At 40.1% G+C, this 17,325-nt stretch overlaps 2 protein-coding genes across 2 annotated transcripts; both read left to right on the forward strand.

Annotated features, from left to right (window-relative positions):
* Window positions 1–262: 262 nt before the first annotated feature.
* On the forward strand, window positions 263–1,023 carry LOC135937567 (RING-box protein 1A-like). Its single transcript, XM_065480724.1, has 5 exons — window positions 263–459; window positions 588–615; window positions 668–789; window positions 860–945; window positions 1,011–1,023. The coding sequence occupies exons 1-5, from the start codon at window positions 358–360 to the stop codon at window positions 1,021–1,023; spliced, it is 351 nt and encodes a 116-aa protein (XP_065336796.1). The 5' UTR covers window positions 263–357.
* A 6,249-nt stretch (window positions 1,024–7,272) lies between these two features.
* On the forward strand, window positions 7,273–10,118 carry LOC135937189 (uncharacterized). The gene is made up of 5 exons (XM_065480282.1): window positions 7,273–7,421; window positions 7,477–7,679; window positions 7,736–8,281; window positions 8,444–8,763; window positions 9,640–10,118. Exons 1-5 carry the CDS (start codon window positions 7,322–7,324, stop codon window positions 10,055–10,057), a joined length of 1,587 nt encoding a protein of 528 aa, XP_065336354.1. The 5' UTR covers window positions 7,273–7,321; the 3' UTR covers window positions 10,058–10,118.
* Window positions 10,119–17,325: the final 7,207 nt, after the last annotated feature.

Raw genomic sequence — 17,325 nt, forward strand, 5'->3', positions numbered from 1 at the left:
AGCAGAAAACCATTGCAAATAGACAAGACAGCAACAAATACATTTTGAGTTGATATATTAACAATAAAAGCGCGCGAATTCAGAAAATATTATGAAGATCTTATACATTACATCCATACAGCCAAATGCGTGTCCAACAAATGAAAAATATTATCAGTGGAGCCACAGTGTTATTCAACGTCACGTTGTTGTTTAGTGTTGTTTTCAAGCTGACCATTCTTCCTTCAAAAACACTCGCACTCTCTCGCTATTTAAACTCTGACTGTTTTCTTATAAAATCATTGCTAGTGTTCGAGTTGCGTGTAGCACAGCCTTGTCTAGCTAAATCCAGACTTTCAACTAGAAATTCGAGCTGAAATGGCTTCAAACAAGCAGGACATCGACGAGGAGGAGGTGGAGGTGGATGTGCCCTCATCCAGCAGCTCCAAAGGAGAGAAGAAGCGTTTCGAAGTGAAAAAGGTGCGGACACGAGGGCAACGAAGACTTACATAAATATAGCTCGTGGCCTAGATCAAAAGTTTTTCCTCCTCGATTTTCCCATTATTTGCATACATTAGCTAATTAATGTTTCTAATTCCGTGTTTCAGTGGAACGCTGTTGCCTTGTGGTCGTGGGGTAAGCATTTAAAACAAGCTTACTGGCAAAACCAACTGTTTTTAATTTGCAGACATTGTTGTGGACAACTGCGCCATATGCCGCAACCACATTATGGACCTGTGCATCCAGTGCCAGGCGAACCAGGCCTCCGCCACCAGCGAAGAGTGCACCGTCGCCTGGGGAACCTGCAACGTAGGGATTCAAACTTGTGTTAGATTTATTTATTTATGAATGATAACGGCCGGGATCTGTGTATTTGCAGCACGCCTTCCACTTTCATTGCGTCTCTCGGTGGCTGAAGACCCGTAATGCCTGCCCGCTGGACAACCTCGAGTGGGAATTCCAGAAGTATTTCAATTCCTTTTAGGATTGTTTGTCGAATGTTTAATATTATTATTTGTTCATTTTTGCAGGTACGGACACTAACAAGGACTGCAGTGTGTCTTTGGCGTGGCATTTTGCATTCTTACATAAAATCGGTTTAAATTAAGGCTTTAATAAAAGTTCATAATTCCATCTTCTTCTTTTGCAAAAATAAAATTAAAGAATATGGTAAATATATAAATATGTTTTTTGTTTGTTTTCGATTCGTTTCATAATAACCTTGTTTAGTGCCTAAGGCACATAAATATCCGGTAAACAATATATATTGTGTTATTAGACGTTGCTCATGGGATTTACATAATGTAAAGCACACCCGAAAATGATGTAATCTTTGAATATTTAATTCACAGATTTTTTAATACTTAGTATTTTCAAGATAAAACATATCTTCAAATAGTTGCTAATATCTTACGCTGAGATAGTCAAAATTCACTGATATGTTGTTAGGGTTTTAATTATAAAAGAGGGAAAAGAGTTAAAGTTAAAAGTTATTCTTACGGGGATAAGGCCTCTTAAATAATATACTGTATGGTGAATTTCGCTTCCATTCGATAAATGATGAGGGTATTTGCCAAAAAGGAATATTTTTGGTTAGCTAATTGGTCCAAGCCTTCGTATAAAAATAAATAAAACTGCCGTAATTTCTAGAAGAATTGTAGGATTTCAATAAACTTCTTCATTTTTGGAATCTGCTCAGCGAGACGAATCAAACGATGATTTTGCAAAAGTTAGGGGGTTTTCCTAATATTTCCTTTTATAAAAAAGTTAATATGGGAAAATCGCGGGTCGAACATTAAGATCTAGGTCGCCGCACTAAAACATCCGCGCAAATCTTTATCATGTAGCGCGCAATATTATTCAAAGTGTCCAACTGATGTTACCGAAAGTGTCCGAATACAATGAACTTGCACATTTTTGGACTCGTCGTGAAGAGCTGATTCTAAAATTGTTCGGTTTTCTGAAATCCAAAAGTTATAGAATTTTGAAAATTTTAAGAATTTTTGAAAAACTCCTTAAAATATCTTTTTTAAAAAAGTGAAAAATAATTTTTAGTATTATAATTTTTTTGGGGTGTCTGTACAAAGAAAATAAATTTATTTACTATTTTAATTATTTTGTGTTACGCTTAATTGGCATTGCGCTTAATTTAGCGTAGCCATAATTGACGTTAAACAGGCGTGTGGAGGACAAAAGCGTCCCCAGAAGGAAGAGCGGGATTGAGAGAAATACATACCCTCTTGCTCTCGTGTTGTTAGGAGAGCGAACGTGTGCATGTGTCCGAGCAGGTGCGCGATCGTGAAAGGAAGCCTCAGGCGATTGCTTTATTGATACCTGAGTTGCTCCCTCCGCTCTCCCTTGTGAGTGAACGAAAATGTATTTTTTGTCATGACTAGGGTTGGGAAACTTAGACGATCGACTATTTTTTTCTGTGCTCTATTTTTTTCCAAAAACATGAAATCTTCACGAATCATGAAAAATGAAGACGATTGACACCCACTTAAAATCGTCTAAAACCGTCTAAATTGCCAAAAATCGTCTAAACCCGCCTGAAACAGTCTTAAACCGTCTAAAATCCCCCGAAATAGGCCGTTTGCTGGGGAAATTCTCACATCATACAATATAACAATGCAACGTTGATTTGCCGCGATTATCTAGGCTCCGCAGAGCCATCTCTGAACGGGTGGATTTTTTTTCACCTGCACCCAGCCACGGAATTATAAATTTGAACCCGCACCCCCGGTGACGTGTGTTCCAAAAACCCGCAACCGCATTACCGAAACCCCGATTCTTCATATTATAAATTTTGCTATTCACCAGTTGCATTAAGCCCTTTGTGTTCGAAGCCGCCACCAGATGTCGCCACCGTATACTTTCGTAATATATTTAATTTTAAGGAACTTCCGCTGTGATTTCAGACTTAATCCTGCTACTATGCATTCTTGACTTAATTTATTTTCTTTTGACGTTCTGAAAACCAAAATCGGTCCAGCCATTCACTGTAGAAACGTCGGAAAATTTTTTTAAATTTATAAAATAGTTTTCCAAGATTCTACACAGATTAGCTTAACCGATATTGGTTTTCGGCACGTTAAAAGAAAAAAATGTTAAGTGGAGAATGCACATTGGTAGGATTAAGTCTGCAAGTGCCTTAAAATTGATAGTATACGGTGGCGCCATCTGTTGGCGGCTTCACAAAATATTTCATGGTTTTTAGTGTATGAACCCGCAACCGCACCGCACCCACCAGAAATGACAAAATATTAAACCAACCCGCCACGCGGTGCAGTTAACCGCGGGTTTAAACCCGCACTCTTACACCCGTGCAGGGCTCTATTAGATATGTCGTTGGTGGTGTCATTTGGGTGACAAAAAATAATAAAAATTCATTGTATAAGTACATTTTTGTTTTTTTCCAAGGAACTTTGGTAATATTTAAGCAAATTATTTGGCCCATAATTTGAAAAATTGAAAGAAAAACAGAAAAATATTGAAAATGCATGAAATTGGTACCAGAAATCAGCCTTCTCAAAACAGTCTAAAACCGTCTAAATCACCAAAAACAGTCTAAAAAACAGTCTTTTTGAGGGCAAAAAGCGTCTAAATATAGTCGAATATTTTGTACAAAAAAACAGTCTAAGTTTCCCAACCCTAGTCATGACCCAACAATTTTTATTGATTGTATATCATCAGGTAAAACCCTGACAGATTTCCAAGTAAATTATCCGGGAAGAGAAGGGATAAAAGGAAGGCCAAAAGGGAAAAATTGATTCAACTGCGCAAAGATTTTGATTTTTTTTTTTTTAAATAATACTCGACGACTCTTCACGCACATGAAATAAAAAAACTGATAAGCGAGCCTTCATCCCTTATTTTGTTGAAAATTTAAATCGTCAGTTAAATACATCAATTTAGTTATTGAAAAAATATTTGTATGCATAGCTCATTTATTTCGCAAATGCACAAATGAATCCCTAACTATAAGGATTAAAGGATCTAATTAAAAAGCCAGAATTTGACTGAAAATTTTAGAGAAAATTTTCGTATGGGCTGGAGGATAATTTTGACTGCTGGGCCCTTTATTTCGCGTCGCCCTGCGTTGATTGGCCAGGTTTGGAGCCAAAATTCGCGTTTTTGGCGAACTTTTCACACGGGAAGATAGGGAATCGTTAAAGTCAAATGCCTTAAATAGAATAAAATTTGCCAAGGTCGTGGAAGGAAGGTTAGCCATCGTTCGCACCCGGGTTTCAGCATTCGTGCTAGTGCGGTGCGCGCCCTTCCCGCTCCGAGAGGACAGGGATAAAATGAGCAAAAAAAAATTAGAAATTATAATGGCAATGTGCGAGTTGCTTGTCTGTGAAGTCGAAAACGTCGATGTAAAGGTCACTTCGTCACATCTGGTTGGCTCGCAAGGCGTCACTGTGAGTGCAATGACCAAATTACGGTATTGTTTGGTCGCCCCGGCCAGTTTTTTCAAAGAATTTTCAAAGGTGATTTATTTTGTTCTTTCGTAAATTGGTCATCTACCGTGTTTGGAAATGTATTTAAGCGCCTTGCTGTGCTTTGAAATGCGCCGGTGCATTGTGCGTTGGGTGCATTGCATGCTCAGGGGGAGCGAAGAGAAGAGAAATCAGGCTGTATATTCTCTCCCTCGTCAATATTTTCGTCATCGCGTCAGTCTTTAGGTAGACGGGCAACAGAAAACACAATATTTTCCCTCGCTGCATCTCTTCCGCGTGTGACTCCCTCGACGCCGGCATACAACTGCGTGGTAGGTTTTCTCGCATTTTATTCGATTTTGTCCTTCGTGTCTTTGCCCACGGCTAATTTGAGGATTAAATCAGTCTTTTTTCGATTCAAAAGACAAAACCAAGGCCTCTTTTGACTCTAGATATAATTCCTTTCTCCACAAATATTGATTAAATACATGCTGTTCGCTACGTAATTTTAAAATTATCACCGGCAAATTCCTTTTAATTTTTCTCTGCGTCAAAGCAGGAACGCGTCCGTAAAAAATATTAAGGTGGGTGCAAGCACAAACAAATGCACCGACCCAAAGCAACAAAAGGCCGGAGATACGGAGCGCGCTCAAAAGGGTGTTATTGTTAATATCTGCCGCTGCCACGCCGTTGTATTCTCCGACCACCCGGAAGGCCAAAAGGGAAAATAAATAATAATGCTCACCTGCTCGGACCGACAGACGGCCTTTTGCGATCTATGCCGCCGAGCATCATTATTTACCACCCAACCATTTCGCCGTCCACCTCTGGGTGACGTGTCAGTGAGATAGAATAACCCAGCGCTGTGCCGCCGAGCCCACGCCAATGCTCGCTCGACGTTTAAAGAATTGGAGAGAATTAGGTAAACGATTGAATTGAGAGGCAGCCGCCGCGACGGCGAAGTTTTACGGATGGCCCGGCAGCAGCGAGTGCTTGCCTGGAACATTGATCACGAATCTTTTTTTTATTAAAACTCGAAGACTGAATATGAATACTTACAGCCATGGGAAAGATAAATTTTGATGCAGCGACCGCGAGAATAGGATGGGAGAGAAAGCAGCGCAATGATAAACACCCCCAGTCCCTCAGATTCAGTCTCCAGCACAAAAAGATCCTTCGGCGGCTGCTATTTGCCTTGCAACAGCTTTGCTTTAGTACTGATCGGCAGGGAAACAAAATTGCAGATCGGTCCAGCCACGATTTTCGTGGAGCGCAGTGTCGAAAATAAATTAAATCTTAAGACATTTTATATTTGATCGCAATATTGCTAGGCCTATTTCTAATTATTATCGGGCGATGAAGAAATTAGAACAAAACAAAAGAATATAATTTTAAAACAAGAACCGCCGTTCTTCCCGCCGTTTCCGAAATTAAAATCAAAGAGTTCCAAATTTCAATACTGATCAATTCTACTACTAGAGCCATAAATTACAGAATATGTCTCATTAATTTTTATTAAATTGGAAAAATCGATCTATTTCGGAGCAAATGCAGCGGCTAACTCTTGATTTTATCCTTCAGAGAACGCACCTGCCGATGCACAAAAGCTCGATTGAGAGTGCAGGTGCTGCTAGCGAGCAGGCAAAGGCAGCGCTCGCACCTTTCAGTAACAATAACGCACACAAACAGGTATGCCATCTGCAGGTATCAAGTGGAAGGCTATCTTATTATTCGCTCTCCGTCGCGTGTGACGGCCGTGTCGGGCAGATGCGCGTCTTCAATAAATCACGAGAGTAGCTTCCAAATCTGATACCTGGCGGAAATAGTAAGTCGACTCAATTAGATAACCTCATTTATGTAATTATCAAGCAGCAATCGCCCTTCTGGCTATGGTGGAGGTTCGAGGGCACTGCTTCTTTGGTCGGGTGCAGGGGTTGTTTGGCTCGAGGGGTCGTAAACAAACCGACTGACGCTAGCATGCGCGGGAGGCTCCCAACCGCGGCGCAAAATAAAGAGGCCGATCTCCGTGAGTTGTGGCTTGGGGTTTGCGAGGGCCGCCGGAGGCAACGAACCCATCTTTTTCACCTGCAAAAGTTTTCTCCGTAGCCAAACGGGTTGATATGAGCCCCGCAGATGCCCGTTGAGTAAGCCGCTTACGCGTATCCTTCTGGTATATAAAATTGGCAAAACGTTTATTACGTCGATATTCGTGGGAACAGGGGTGCCAGGGGTGGTGGTTGGACACCTGTCGGATGCAGAATTTTACGGCGAGTACGGTCAACATTGAATTTTGACCTTGCGACCCCTAGGAGAAGAGCTAGAAATTTTTAAAGGGGAAAAACGCTGTTTGTGACATTTCAAAATTCTGGTATTCGGGGCATGGCCGGGGTCCCGAGGGCCGGCGGCCGGTTTTTCTAGTTCAGACGATGCGCCTCAATAGTGCCTGTCTGCTCGTGTTTGGTTTTTCAAAATCCGACCATTTTTCAAAATACGGCGCCACGTTTTCTGCGAAATTTTCAAAAAAGTCAAAATGTTAAAAAAAATCGTCATGACCCGAGTTATTCCACTAAGGTATTCCGCTAAGGGGATGAGCAAACCATTTGTGATACATTGTTTGAAACAATTTTAAACATTATTTTTATCAATAATTTAGCAAAAGGCGAAAGGAAATTTTGTCTAGCACTGTTTAATTCATCTTGACCGCTCCTGAACTGAATCGCATTAAATGATGCAACATTTAAATCACATCTTCAATTATTTTATAAATTGGTGTTGATTTTTTAAATGAGCAAAATTAAATTTAGTAATTTTAATAAGCTGTAAAATGATTATTTTCACAGGAAATCAACATGAAACGGGAATTGAAGACTCTGCTTAAATTGGCGAGGAGAAGGTCGAGGACAATGAGGAGAAGCAAAACGTTGAAAGATCTTGCAACAAGATCAATCATAACGAAGTTGTGCACGCATCTTAAAGGCGGTGGTCATAATTTGGCAAAATTACGTAAGTTTCAAAGAGTTTAATGTTAAAATAATAGTTTACTTAATGGTTTTTACAGCTGCATGCTTGCGTGAGTCGTTGTTGCTTGAGTTGGTCAAACGCAGGTCGAACAAACAATATGGAGAAGAGCAGAAACGTAACCTGCCACTGACAATGAGAAAGGCCGTTAGCCTTTTGATCAGCTCCGAAACGAAAAAATTCGAGTTTGGAGGCTTACTTTCCTACACCAAAAGGAATAATGTCCTCCGAAACACATTTAAGGTATGTAATTCAGAATGCAAAATTTTTCGATAACCACAAATTTTTGTTTCAAGCAGATCCTACAAATTTTGACAAGAGCTCCCAACCTTGAGCACCTGATTATCAACGTCAAGGAAAAGTTCGAAAATCATCACTATCCGCTTTTGGAGGAGAGGTCGATTCAAGCTATTTCAAGGATGGAGAATCTCAAAATTTTGAAGATTATCGAGTTCGCTGTCAAATATGATGATATGAAATCCATTTGCAAAGTTCTAAAAAAATTGCAATACGTGGAATTCTTTCACATTGACTTTTCTGACACGAGACTGGAGGATCTGGGCGCGGACATCGAAGACTTTAAGTCGAGCTTTTCTCGACTTACGGTAATTTTGTTTGAATCAGCACGAGTAATGCTGTGCCCGTTCGAAAGGAAGTTGAAACGTCTGTGCCTGCAAAACCTGCCCAATCTCAAGATCATCTACAAATGTCAAGATTACACAAATTTCGATAGTCCGCTCGAAGAATCGTTGATTCCAGTTGAACCTTGCGTTTTGCGTCACCTGTGCATTTCTCCCAGCACCTCTGATCTGCCATCGGTATTCCCTGAAGTGACAAATTTACACGTATGTAGAAAAAGCAATGTATTTTCATGCCTTTCTAGTCTAGATTTAACATATACATTTTTATTGGAGTTAAAAATTTTTGCCAAAAACATTTCTTGATATGTCTTTCTCAGCTAAATTTTATACTAGCTAAATGGTTACCAATTGATTATTTTCCAACAGGTACGTTTTCCGAGGAATGAGATAACAGACGAAGACAAGCTCAAATCAATTCTACGCTTCTCAAGCATTGAATGTTTGCTTTTGAACTTTCCGCCGACTTTTTCAATCTTTGAAAGAGTTATCGGCGCTTACGGAGCAAATTTGCACACTCTGATTATCATCGCAGTGGAGATTACTGACGGGGAATCTCCGTCATTCAGTAGAATTTTCGCTTCCTGCCCAAAACTCCAAAAGTTGGTTTTAAGTGGCGTTGACATATCTGACTACAAGAAGCCAATAGACACCTTTGCGCCGCTAAGAGAATTCGAGTGGACACCTTAGTAAGTTTGAATTATTGGTCTGGAGGGCATGTTCCAGCAGTTCTCAAGATTTTAAATGTTATGCGCAAATATATATGAATGAATTTATTCTAAAACGCATATATGCGTGCGACACTAATCGTCCTATACAATCAGTTCTTACAAGTCTTTGCTGCTTCTCTTAAACTAATTCTTTTTGCTAAACATTTTAAAATATGATATTTTTCACAGTGTTCCCCACAAAAAACAACATATACAAATCTCCTAGGGTTCACAATGATACATCTGAGTTGAACATAACAAAGATTGATATCCATGGCTTGCAAATCGAGTCATATGATACATGTCTATCCTCAAACTTAGGCACCCTCAAATTCCCATTTAACATTGTTTGTGTTTCATAAAATGCATCACAAATCGCAAGCGTCTATTTATAATTTTTATGTTAACAAACTTCTTATAATTATCTGTTTCAGGGAGGTCATATTTCATTTTTAGATCTGTAACAAATAAGTTCAAGTCTTTGGCCACTAGTTCATTATACGTAACACGCGATCTATTGTATTTAGAGATCCCCAGCACTTTAGGTATCGTGTTTTGATTTGCTCTAATGTTTCGAAATGCTTCAAAGTAAGATAAGGCCAAATAACTTCTATGCCATAAGAGGCAGTAGGAGAAACTTTTAAGTCAAAAAGTTTATCTTCCGTTTCAATCGAAAGTTTATTCAAGTTTTTAATGTTATAAGTTGCCATGAGGGCTGCCCACGCTCGTTTCTCCATTTACTGTATATATTTATGCCAACACAAAGAAAAGATCCAATCTTTTATTTAAAAAAGAAAATTGCAGTCGAAAATGATTCTGTACTTTCTATTTCAATTATTATTCTTTTTGTTTCAGTGATACTGGACTCCAGACATTTGAAGTGACCAACATTCTCTCAGCTCTGCCAAACCTGGAGAAAATCACCCTCTCAGACTTAGAATCCCTGGAAGTCGACGATCTTAAGAAGCTGGCATCGAACATTAAAGAAAATAAAATTTTAGGCAAGCTCACTGAAATTAAATTAATATTCCCGGTTTGTGGCCATTTTGAAAGTGATGATGATCGCGTATTGCTTCGGGCTGTCAGAGACATAATCGCAAACGCTGTGGCATATCTCCCCGCTTTGGTTGACATTGAATTATATTTAGGTTATCGTTTGAATAGCTTATATCAGGACCAAATTCGGAAAATTGGTGAAAAGTTTCAGGAGTTGATCGGAGATGACAGTATCGTCAAGTTCATTCGTACAATTGAAAATAGAAAAATTGGCTGAACATCTGTTAGCTCTTTGTTTTGCTGGTTTTGTTAAGAAATTCTGGATTTCTTAAAATTCGTGCTGCTAATTATGAGTTAAATTAAAATAAAAATATACATAATACTCTATTTGTTTCATTTTCTGGAATAAAAAACTAAATGTTTTGGTGGAAAATTTCTGCTTATCCATGGGGGCCCGGGTTGCAATCTGTGTTGCTTTTCCTCCGGTCAGAAGTCAATATGGCGTCGAAATAACGGAGGCTAATCGGGAGACAGTCCAGCGGCCGATCAGAAGCGTCAACAGACAGTAGTCATTCAGCACTTCGCCGCCTTAAATGCAATATATAGAATCATATTATAGAATTCTAGACAAAAATTGCATGTTTGAAAAAGCAAACTGATAAATATATAGGATTGATATCTGGAGATCAGTGCTGAAGAAAGCGTCCAAAACATTTATTAGTAGGTAAATTATTGAGAAAAAAATGTGGAATCTCTTTTTCAAGATGCTTAACTCATTTAATTAATTTTTCTCCGACGAAGATTTCTGCTTTTACCAAAATTTATTGAAAGTTTCAGAAGGCAGTGATTTTTCTCTCTTAAAAAAAAACCACCTCTTGCATTTACGGACTAAGGAGGCGCAGTATGTGTGCAGAGGAAATTTATCTATTTGCTCTTTACAGCCTTTGCTCCTTATTTCCCTTCCTTACTTGACGCGTGCAGGTTTTTCAAAGTGTTGAGCCGAGCCGACAGCCTACTTCCTTGTGTTTGGAGGAGAGTCTACCCATTTCCTGTGTGGACATTTTTTCTGATGAGTATTTCTATTTTCAAACGAGGAAAGAACCCATCTCTACAATTGACAGCATTAATTTATAATTGTTTGTTTTAGGTAATAAATGTCCACATGAATAGGCTTTTTTCAAATCAAATCAAAAAATCATTTAAGAGTAAAATAGCAGTTTTCATTGAGGTGAATTTAACGCGCATGCAATTTGGAGGATGCCTGGATGTAAAATAACAACTTTGATTAACGTTTATTTTTCTGGTCGTTTATCAAACTGACAGTTTCAGCCGCAAAAAAGATTTTGCAACACTGAAATTTGGCTACAATCCGAAAAGATACTGGGATTGGTCGCTGCCACAGCGATCTGTTCCTAATTGTATGAATTTGGCAAGGATAAACAACAATCAATTTTTAATTACAGCGTGGAATGATACTGGGCAACAATTGAAAATTACTTGAATTATTGGATGCCATAAACAATTGACCGATAAACAATTTGTTCAACAATTTGCAATAATAAAAAATGACATTCCTATAATAAAAATTCAAATTTTGCCAATTTTCTCAAAAATTTACAGTGCTTGAACATATTTTCTTGGCATATTCCGATTCGTCTCGTCGAGATCTGTCCAATGGTGTATGCCACTTATTGGGAAACTCTTGGTTTTGAAATGAAATCGGATTTCAAGTAAGGAGACAGCCATTACCATTTGAAAAGCACGCTAACTTTCCAGCAAATTTTCTCGAAAAATTACAGTGCTTCTTTGGTAAATTTAGGCTTTCACTGAATCCTAAGGGATGAGATTATGCATTGGCAACAAGCATTTTCCAGGCTTTTGCAGTACCACTCCTTTTTAAATCTCTCCGAGCTACGCAACCGGCGTGACTCACGCCGCGTGCTCGGCGGAAAGAATAAACAAAAAAGCGGCAGGCGCTGACAAAGAGAGAAGAGCAAAGAGTTGGAATATATTGCAATAGCTGCAACGAAATTTTTAAGAATAATGCCGAGACATAATTTAATTCAAGAAAAATAAGCCATGGGTTAAACGACTCATGCTTATGTGATCCAATCATTGAATCGGCCGGAGGATGACTGCTGTTTTGACACAGTTTGGACGCAATTGACTTATTATAATTACTGATCAAAAGAGAGCTTTTCAACATCGTCATCTGCCGAACCTTTATTTTTTAGCGAGACTCGCAAATAAGATCGCCATTATATCTGCTCTCGGGGGTCGCATGCTTTGCCAAAGTGACAACAGTGCGACCTTTGGCCGGCGCCACAGCGAATTGCCGCCAAAAATCCACTCAAAACTACGAGTCATGCAGCGTAACATTGAGTCGTCCAGAAAGAATTTAACTTGCAATTAGTCCACGTTAATTAATTGTCGCTATGACACGATCTAATAACTTTCATAATGGAGCGGGGGTGGGGAGCGGGGGGCCGAGGGGAGTCCGGGCCCAAGAAGTTTTTGGCCGCCGCCCCATAGGGGCCCGGGGAGCCCCCTCTTTGCAAGCGGCCTCCCTATGCTTCTGGGAAAAAAATTGCCAAAATGGGGCGGATCGGTGCACGAAAATTTTCGTATGAGCTGAACGATAATTTTGACTGCTGTGCCCTTTATTTCGCGCCGCCCTGCGTTGATTGGCCACGTTTGGAGCCAAAATTCGAGTTTTTGGCGAAATTTTCAAACGGGAAGATAGGGAATCGTTAAGGTCAAATGCCTTAAACAGAATAGAATTTGTCATGGTCGTTGAAGGAAGGCTAACCATTGTTGATTTTTCGATATAAAATAAGATGGAGAGGGTAAAAAAGGGCGGTACAGTAAATTTAGAAATTATAATGGCAATGTGCGAGTTGCTTGTCTGTGAAGTCGAAAACGTCGATGCAAAGGTCACTTCGTCACATCTGGTTGGCTCGCAAGGCGTCACTGTGAGTGCAATGACCAAATAACGGTATTGTTTGGTCGCCCCGGCCAGTTTTTCGAAGAATTATTGTGAAAGGTGATTTATTTTGTTCTTTCGTAAATTGGTCATCTACCGTGTTTGGAAATGCTGTGCTTTGAAATGCGCCGGTGCATTGTGCGTTGGGTGCATTGCATGCACAGGGGGAGCGAAGAGAAGAGAAATCAGGCCGTGTATTCTCTCCCTCGTCAATATTTTCGTCATCGCGCCAGTCTTTAGGTAGACGGGCAACAGAAAACACATTTTCCCTCGCTGCATCTCTTCCGCGTGTGACTCCTTCGACGCCGGCATACAACTGCGTGGTAGGTTTTCTCGCATTTTATTCGATTTTGTCCTTCGTGTCTTTGCCCACGACTAATTTGGAAGATTAAATCAGTCTTTATTTCGTTTCAAAAGACCAAATCAAGGCCTCTTTTGACTCTAGATATAATTCCTTTCTCCACAAATATTGATTAAATACATGCTGTTCGCTACATAATTTTAAAATTATCACCGGCCAATTCCTTTTAATTTTTCTCTGCGTCAAAGCAGGAACGCGTCCGTAAAAAAATTAAGGTGGGTGCACGCACAAACAAATGCACCGACCCAAAGCAACAAAAGGCCGGAGATACAGAGCGCGCTCAAAAGGGTGTTATTGTTAATATCTGCCGCTGCCACGCCGTTGTATTCTCCGACCACCCGGAAGGCCAAAAGGGAAAATAAATAATAATGCTCACCTTCTCGGACCGAAAGACGGCCTTTTGCGATCTCTGCCGCCGAGCATCATTATTTACCACCCAACCATTTCGTCGTCCACCTCAGGGTGACGTGTCAATGAGATAGAATAACCAAGCGTCGAGCTGCGGGGCCCACGCCAAACGCCAATGCTCGCTCGACGTTTAAAGAATTGGAGAGAAATAGTTAAACGATTGAATTGAGAGGCAGCCGCCGCGACGGAGAAGTTTTACGGATGGCCCGGCGGCAGCGAGTGCTTGCCTGGAACATTGATCACGAATCTTTTTTTTAAATAAACTCGAATACTGATTATGAATACTTACAGCCATGGAAAAGAGAAATTTTTATGCTCTGACCGCGAGAATAGGATGGGAGAGAAAGCAGCGCAATGAATAACTCCCCCAGTCGCACAGATTCAGTCTCCAGCACAAAAAGATCCTTCGGCGGCTGCTATTTGCCTTGGAACAGCTTTGCTTTGGTACTGATCGGCAGGGAAACAAAATTGCAGATCGGTCCAGCCACGATTTTTGTGCAGCGCAGTGTCGAAAATAAATTAAATCTTAAGACATTTTATATTTGAGCGCAATATTGCTAGGCCTATTTCTAATTATTATCGGGCGATGAAGAAATTAGAACAAAACAAAAGAATATAATTTTAAAACAAGAACCGCCGTTCTTCCCGCCGTTTCCGAAATTAAAATCAAAGAGTTCCAAATTTCCACACTGATAAGTTCTACTACTAGAATCAAAAATTACAGAATATGTCTCATTAATTTTTATTGAATTGGGAAAATTGATCTATTTCGGAGCTAATGCCTGATTTTATCCTTCAGAGAACGCACCTGCCGATGCACAAAAGCTCGATTGAGAGTGCAGGTGCTGCTAGCGAGCAGGCAAAGGCAGCGCTCGCACCTTTCGATGTACAATAACGGACACAGGTAAACGCAGGTATGCCATCTGCAGGTATCAAGTGGAAGGCCATCTTATTATTCGCTCTCCGTCGCGTGTGACGGCCGTGTCGGTCAGATGCTCGTCTTCAATAAATCACGAGAGTAGCTTCTAAATCTGAGACCTGGCGGAAATTGTAAGTCGACTCAATTCAATTAGATAACCTCATTTATGTAATTATCAAGCAGCAATCGCCCTTCTGGCTATGGTGGAGGTTCGAGGGCACTGCTTCTTTGGTCGGGTGCAGGGGTTGTTTGGCTCGAGGGGTCGTAAACAAACCGACTGACGCTAGCATGCGCGGGAGGCTCCCAACCGCGGCGCAAAATAAAGAGGCCGATCTCCGTGAGTTGTGGCTTGGGGTTTGCAAGGGCCGCCGGAGGCATCGATCCCATCTTTTTCGCCTGCAAAAGTTTTCTCCGTAGCCAAACGGGTTGATATGAGCCCCGCAGAGGCCCGTTGAGTAAACCGCTTCCCTATCCTTCTGGTTGAAAAAATTGGCAAAACTTTTTTACGTTGATTTTCGTGGGAACAGGGGTGGCCGGGGGTGGCTGTGGGACCGGTCGGATGCAGAATTGTACGGCGAGTACGGTCATCATTGAATTTTGACCTTGCGACCCCTAGGAGAAGAGCTAGAAATTTTTAAAGGGGAAAAACGCTGTTTGTGACATATCAAAATTCTGTTTTTTGGGGCATGGCCGGGGCCCCGCGGGCCGGCGGCCGGTTCTTTCTACTTCAGACGATGCGACTTAATAGTGCCTGTCTGCTCGTGTGTAGTTTTTCCAAATCCGACCATTTTTCGAAATACGGCGCCACTTTTTCGGCGAAATTTTCAAAAAAGTCAAAATGTTTGACAAAAAATCGCTATGACCCGAGGTATTCCGCCAAGGGGCTCAAACCATTGGTGATATATTTTGTTTGTAACAATTTTAAACATTATTTTTATCAATAATTTAGCAAAAGGCGAAAGAAAATTTTGTCTAGCACCGTTTAATTCATCTTGACCGCTCCTGAACTGAATCGCATTAAATGATGCAACATTTAAATCACATCTTCAATTATTTTATAATTTGGTGTTGATTTTTTAAATGAGCAAAATTAAATTTAGTAATTTTAATAAGCTGTAAAATCATTATTTTCACAGGAAATCACCATGAAACGGGAAGTGAAGACTCTGCTTAAATTGGCGAGGAGAAGGTCGAGGACAATGAGGAGAAGCAAAACGTTGAAAGATCTTGCAACAAGATCAATCATAACGAAATTGTGCACGCATCCTAAAGGCGGCGGTTGTAATTTGGCGAAATTACGTAAGTTTCAAAATATCGCTTGGTGAGAGAGTTAAATGTTGAAATAATAATTTACTTAATGGTTTTTACAGCTGCATGCTTGCGTGAGTCGTTGTTGCTTGAGTTGGTCAAACGCAGGTCGAACCAAAAAAAGGGAGAAGAGCAGAAACGTAACCTGCTACTGAGAAAAGCCGTTAACCTTTTGATCAGTTCCGAAACGAAAAAATTCGAGTTTGGAGGCTTACTTTCGTTCAGCAAAAGGAATTATGTCCTCCAAAACACATTCAAGGTATGTAATTCAGAATACAACATTTTTCCATAACCACAAATTTTTGTTTCAAGCAGATCCTGCAAATTTTGACAAGAGCTCCCAACCTTGAGCACCTGATTCTCAACGTCAAAGAAAATTTCGCAAATTATCACTATCCGCTTTTGGAGGAAAGGTCGATTCAAGCTATTTCAAGGATGGAGAATCTCAAAATTTTGAAGATTATCGACTTCGCTGTCAAATATGATGATATGAAATCCATTTGCAAAGTTCTAAAAAAATTGCAATACGTGGAATTCTTTCACATTGACTTTTCTGACACGAGACTGGAGGATCTGGGCGCGGACATCGAAGACTTTAAGTCGAGCTTTTCTCGACTTACGGTAATTTTGTTTGAATCAGCACGAGTAATGCTGTGCCCGTTCGAAAGGAAGTTGAAACGTCTGTGCCTGCAAAACCTTCCCAATCTCAAGATCATCTACAAATTGCAAGATGACATAAATTGCGAGAGTCCACTCGAAGAATCGCTGATTCCAGTTGAACCTTGCGCTTTGCGTCACCTGTGCATTTCTCCCAGCACCTCTGACCTGCCAGCGGTATTCCCTGAAGTGACAGCTTTAAACGTATGTATTAGATAAAGCAATTTATTTTCATGCCTTTCTAGTCTAGATTTAACATATACATTTTTATTGGAATTAAAGATTTTTGCCAAAAAAATTTCTTGATATGTCTTTGTCAACTAAATAATTATACTAGCTAAATGTTTACCAATTGATTCTTTTCCAACAGGTACGTTTTCCGGATTATAAGACAAAAGACGAAGACAAGCTCAAATCAATTCTACGCTTCTCAAGCATTGAATGTTTGCTTTTGAACGATCCGCCGACTTTTTCAATCTTTGAAAGATTTATCGGTGCTTATGGAGCAAATTTGCACACTCTGATTATCTACGCAGAGGAAAGTGTAATGGACGGGGAATCTCCGTCATTCAGAAGAATTTTCGCTTCCTGCCCACAACTCCAAAAGTTGGTTTTAAGTGGCGTTGACATATCTGACGACAAGAAGCCAATAGACAACTTTGGACCGCTAAGAGAATTCAAGTGGTCACCTTAGTAAGTTTGAATTATTGGTCTGGAGGGCATGTTCCAGCAGTTCTCAAGATTTTAAATGTTTTGCGCAGATATGCCGACACAAATAAAATCCCAGATCCAATCTTTTATTTAAAAAAGAAAATTGTAGTCGAAAATGATTCTTTAATTTCTATTTCAATTATTCTTTTTGTTTCAGTGATACTGGACTGCAGAAATTTGAAGTGACCAACATTCTCT

This window comes from Cloeon dipterum, chromosome 2 (assembly GCF_949628265.1).
Source record: "Cloeon dipterum chromosome 2, ieCloDipt1.1, whole genome shotgun sequence".
Classification (NCBI taxonomy): domain Eukaryota; kingdom Metazoa; phylum Arthropoda; class Insecta; order Ephemeroptera; family Baetidae; genus Cloeon; species Cloeon dipterum.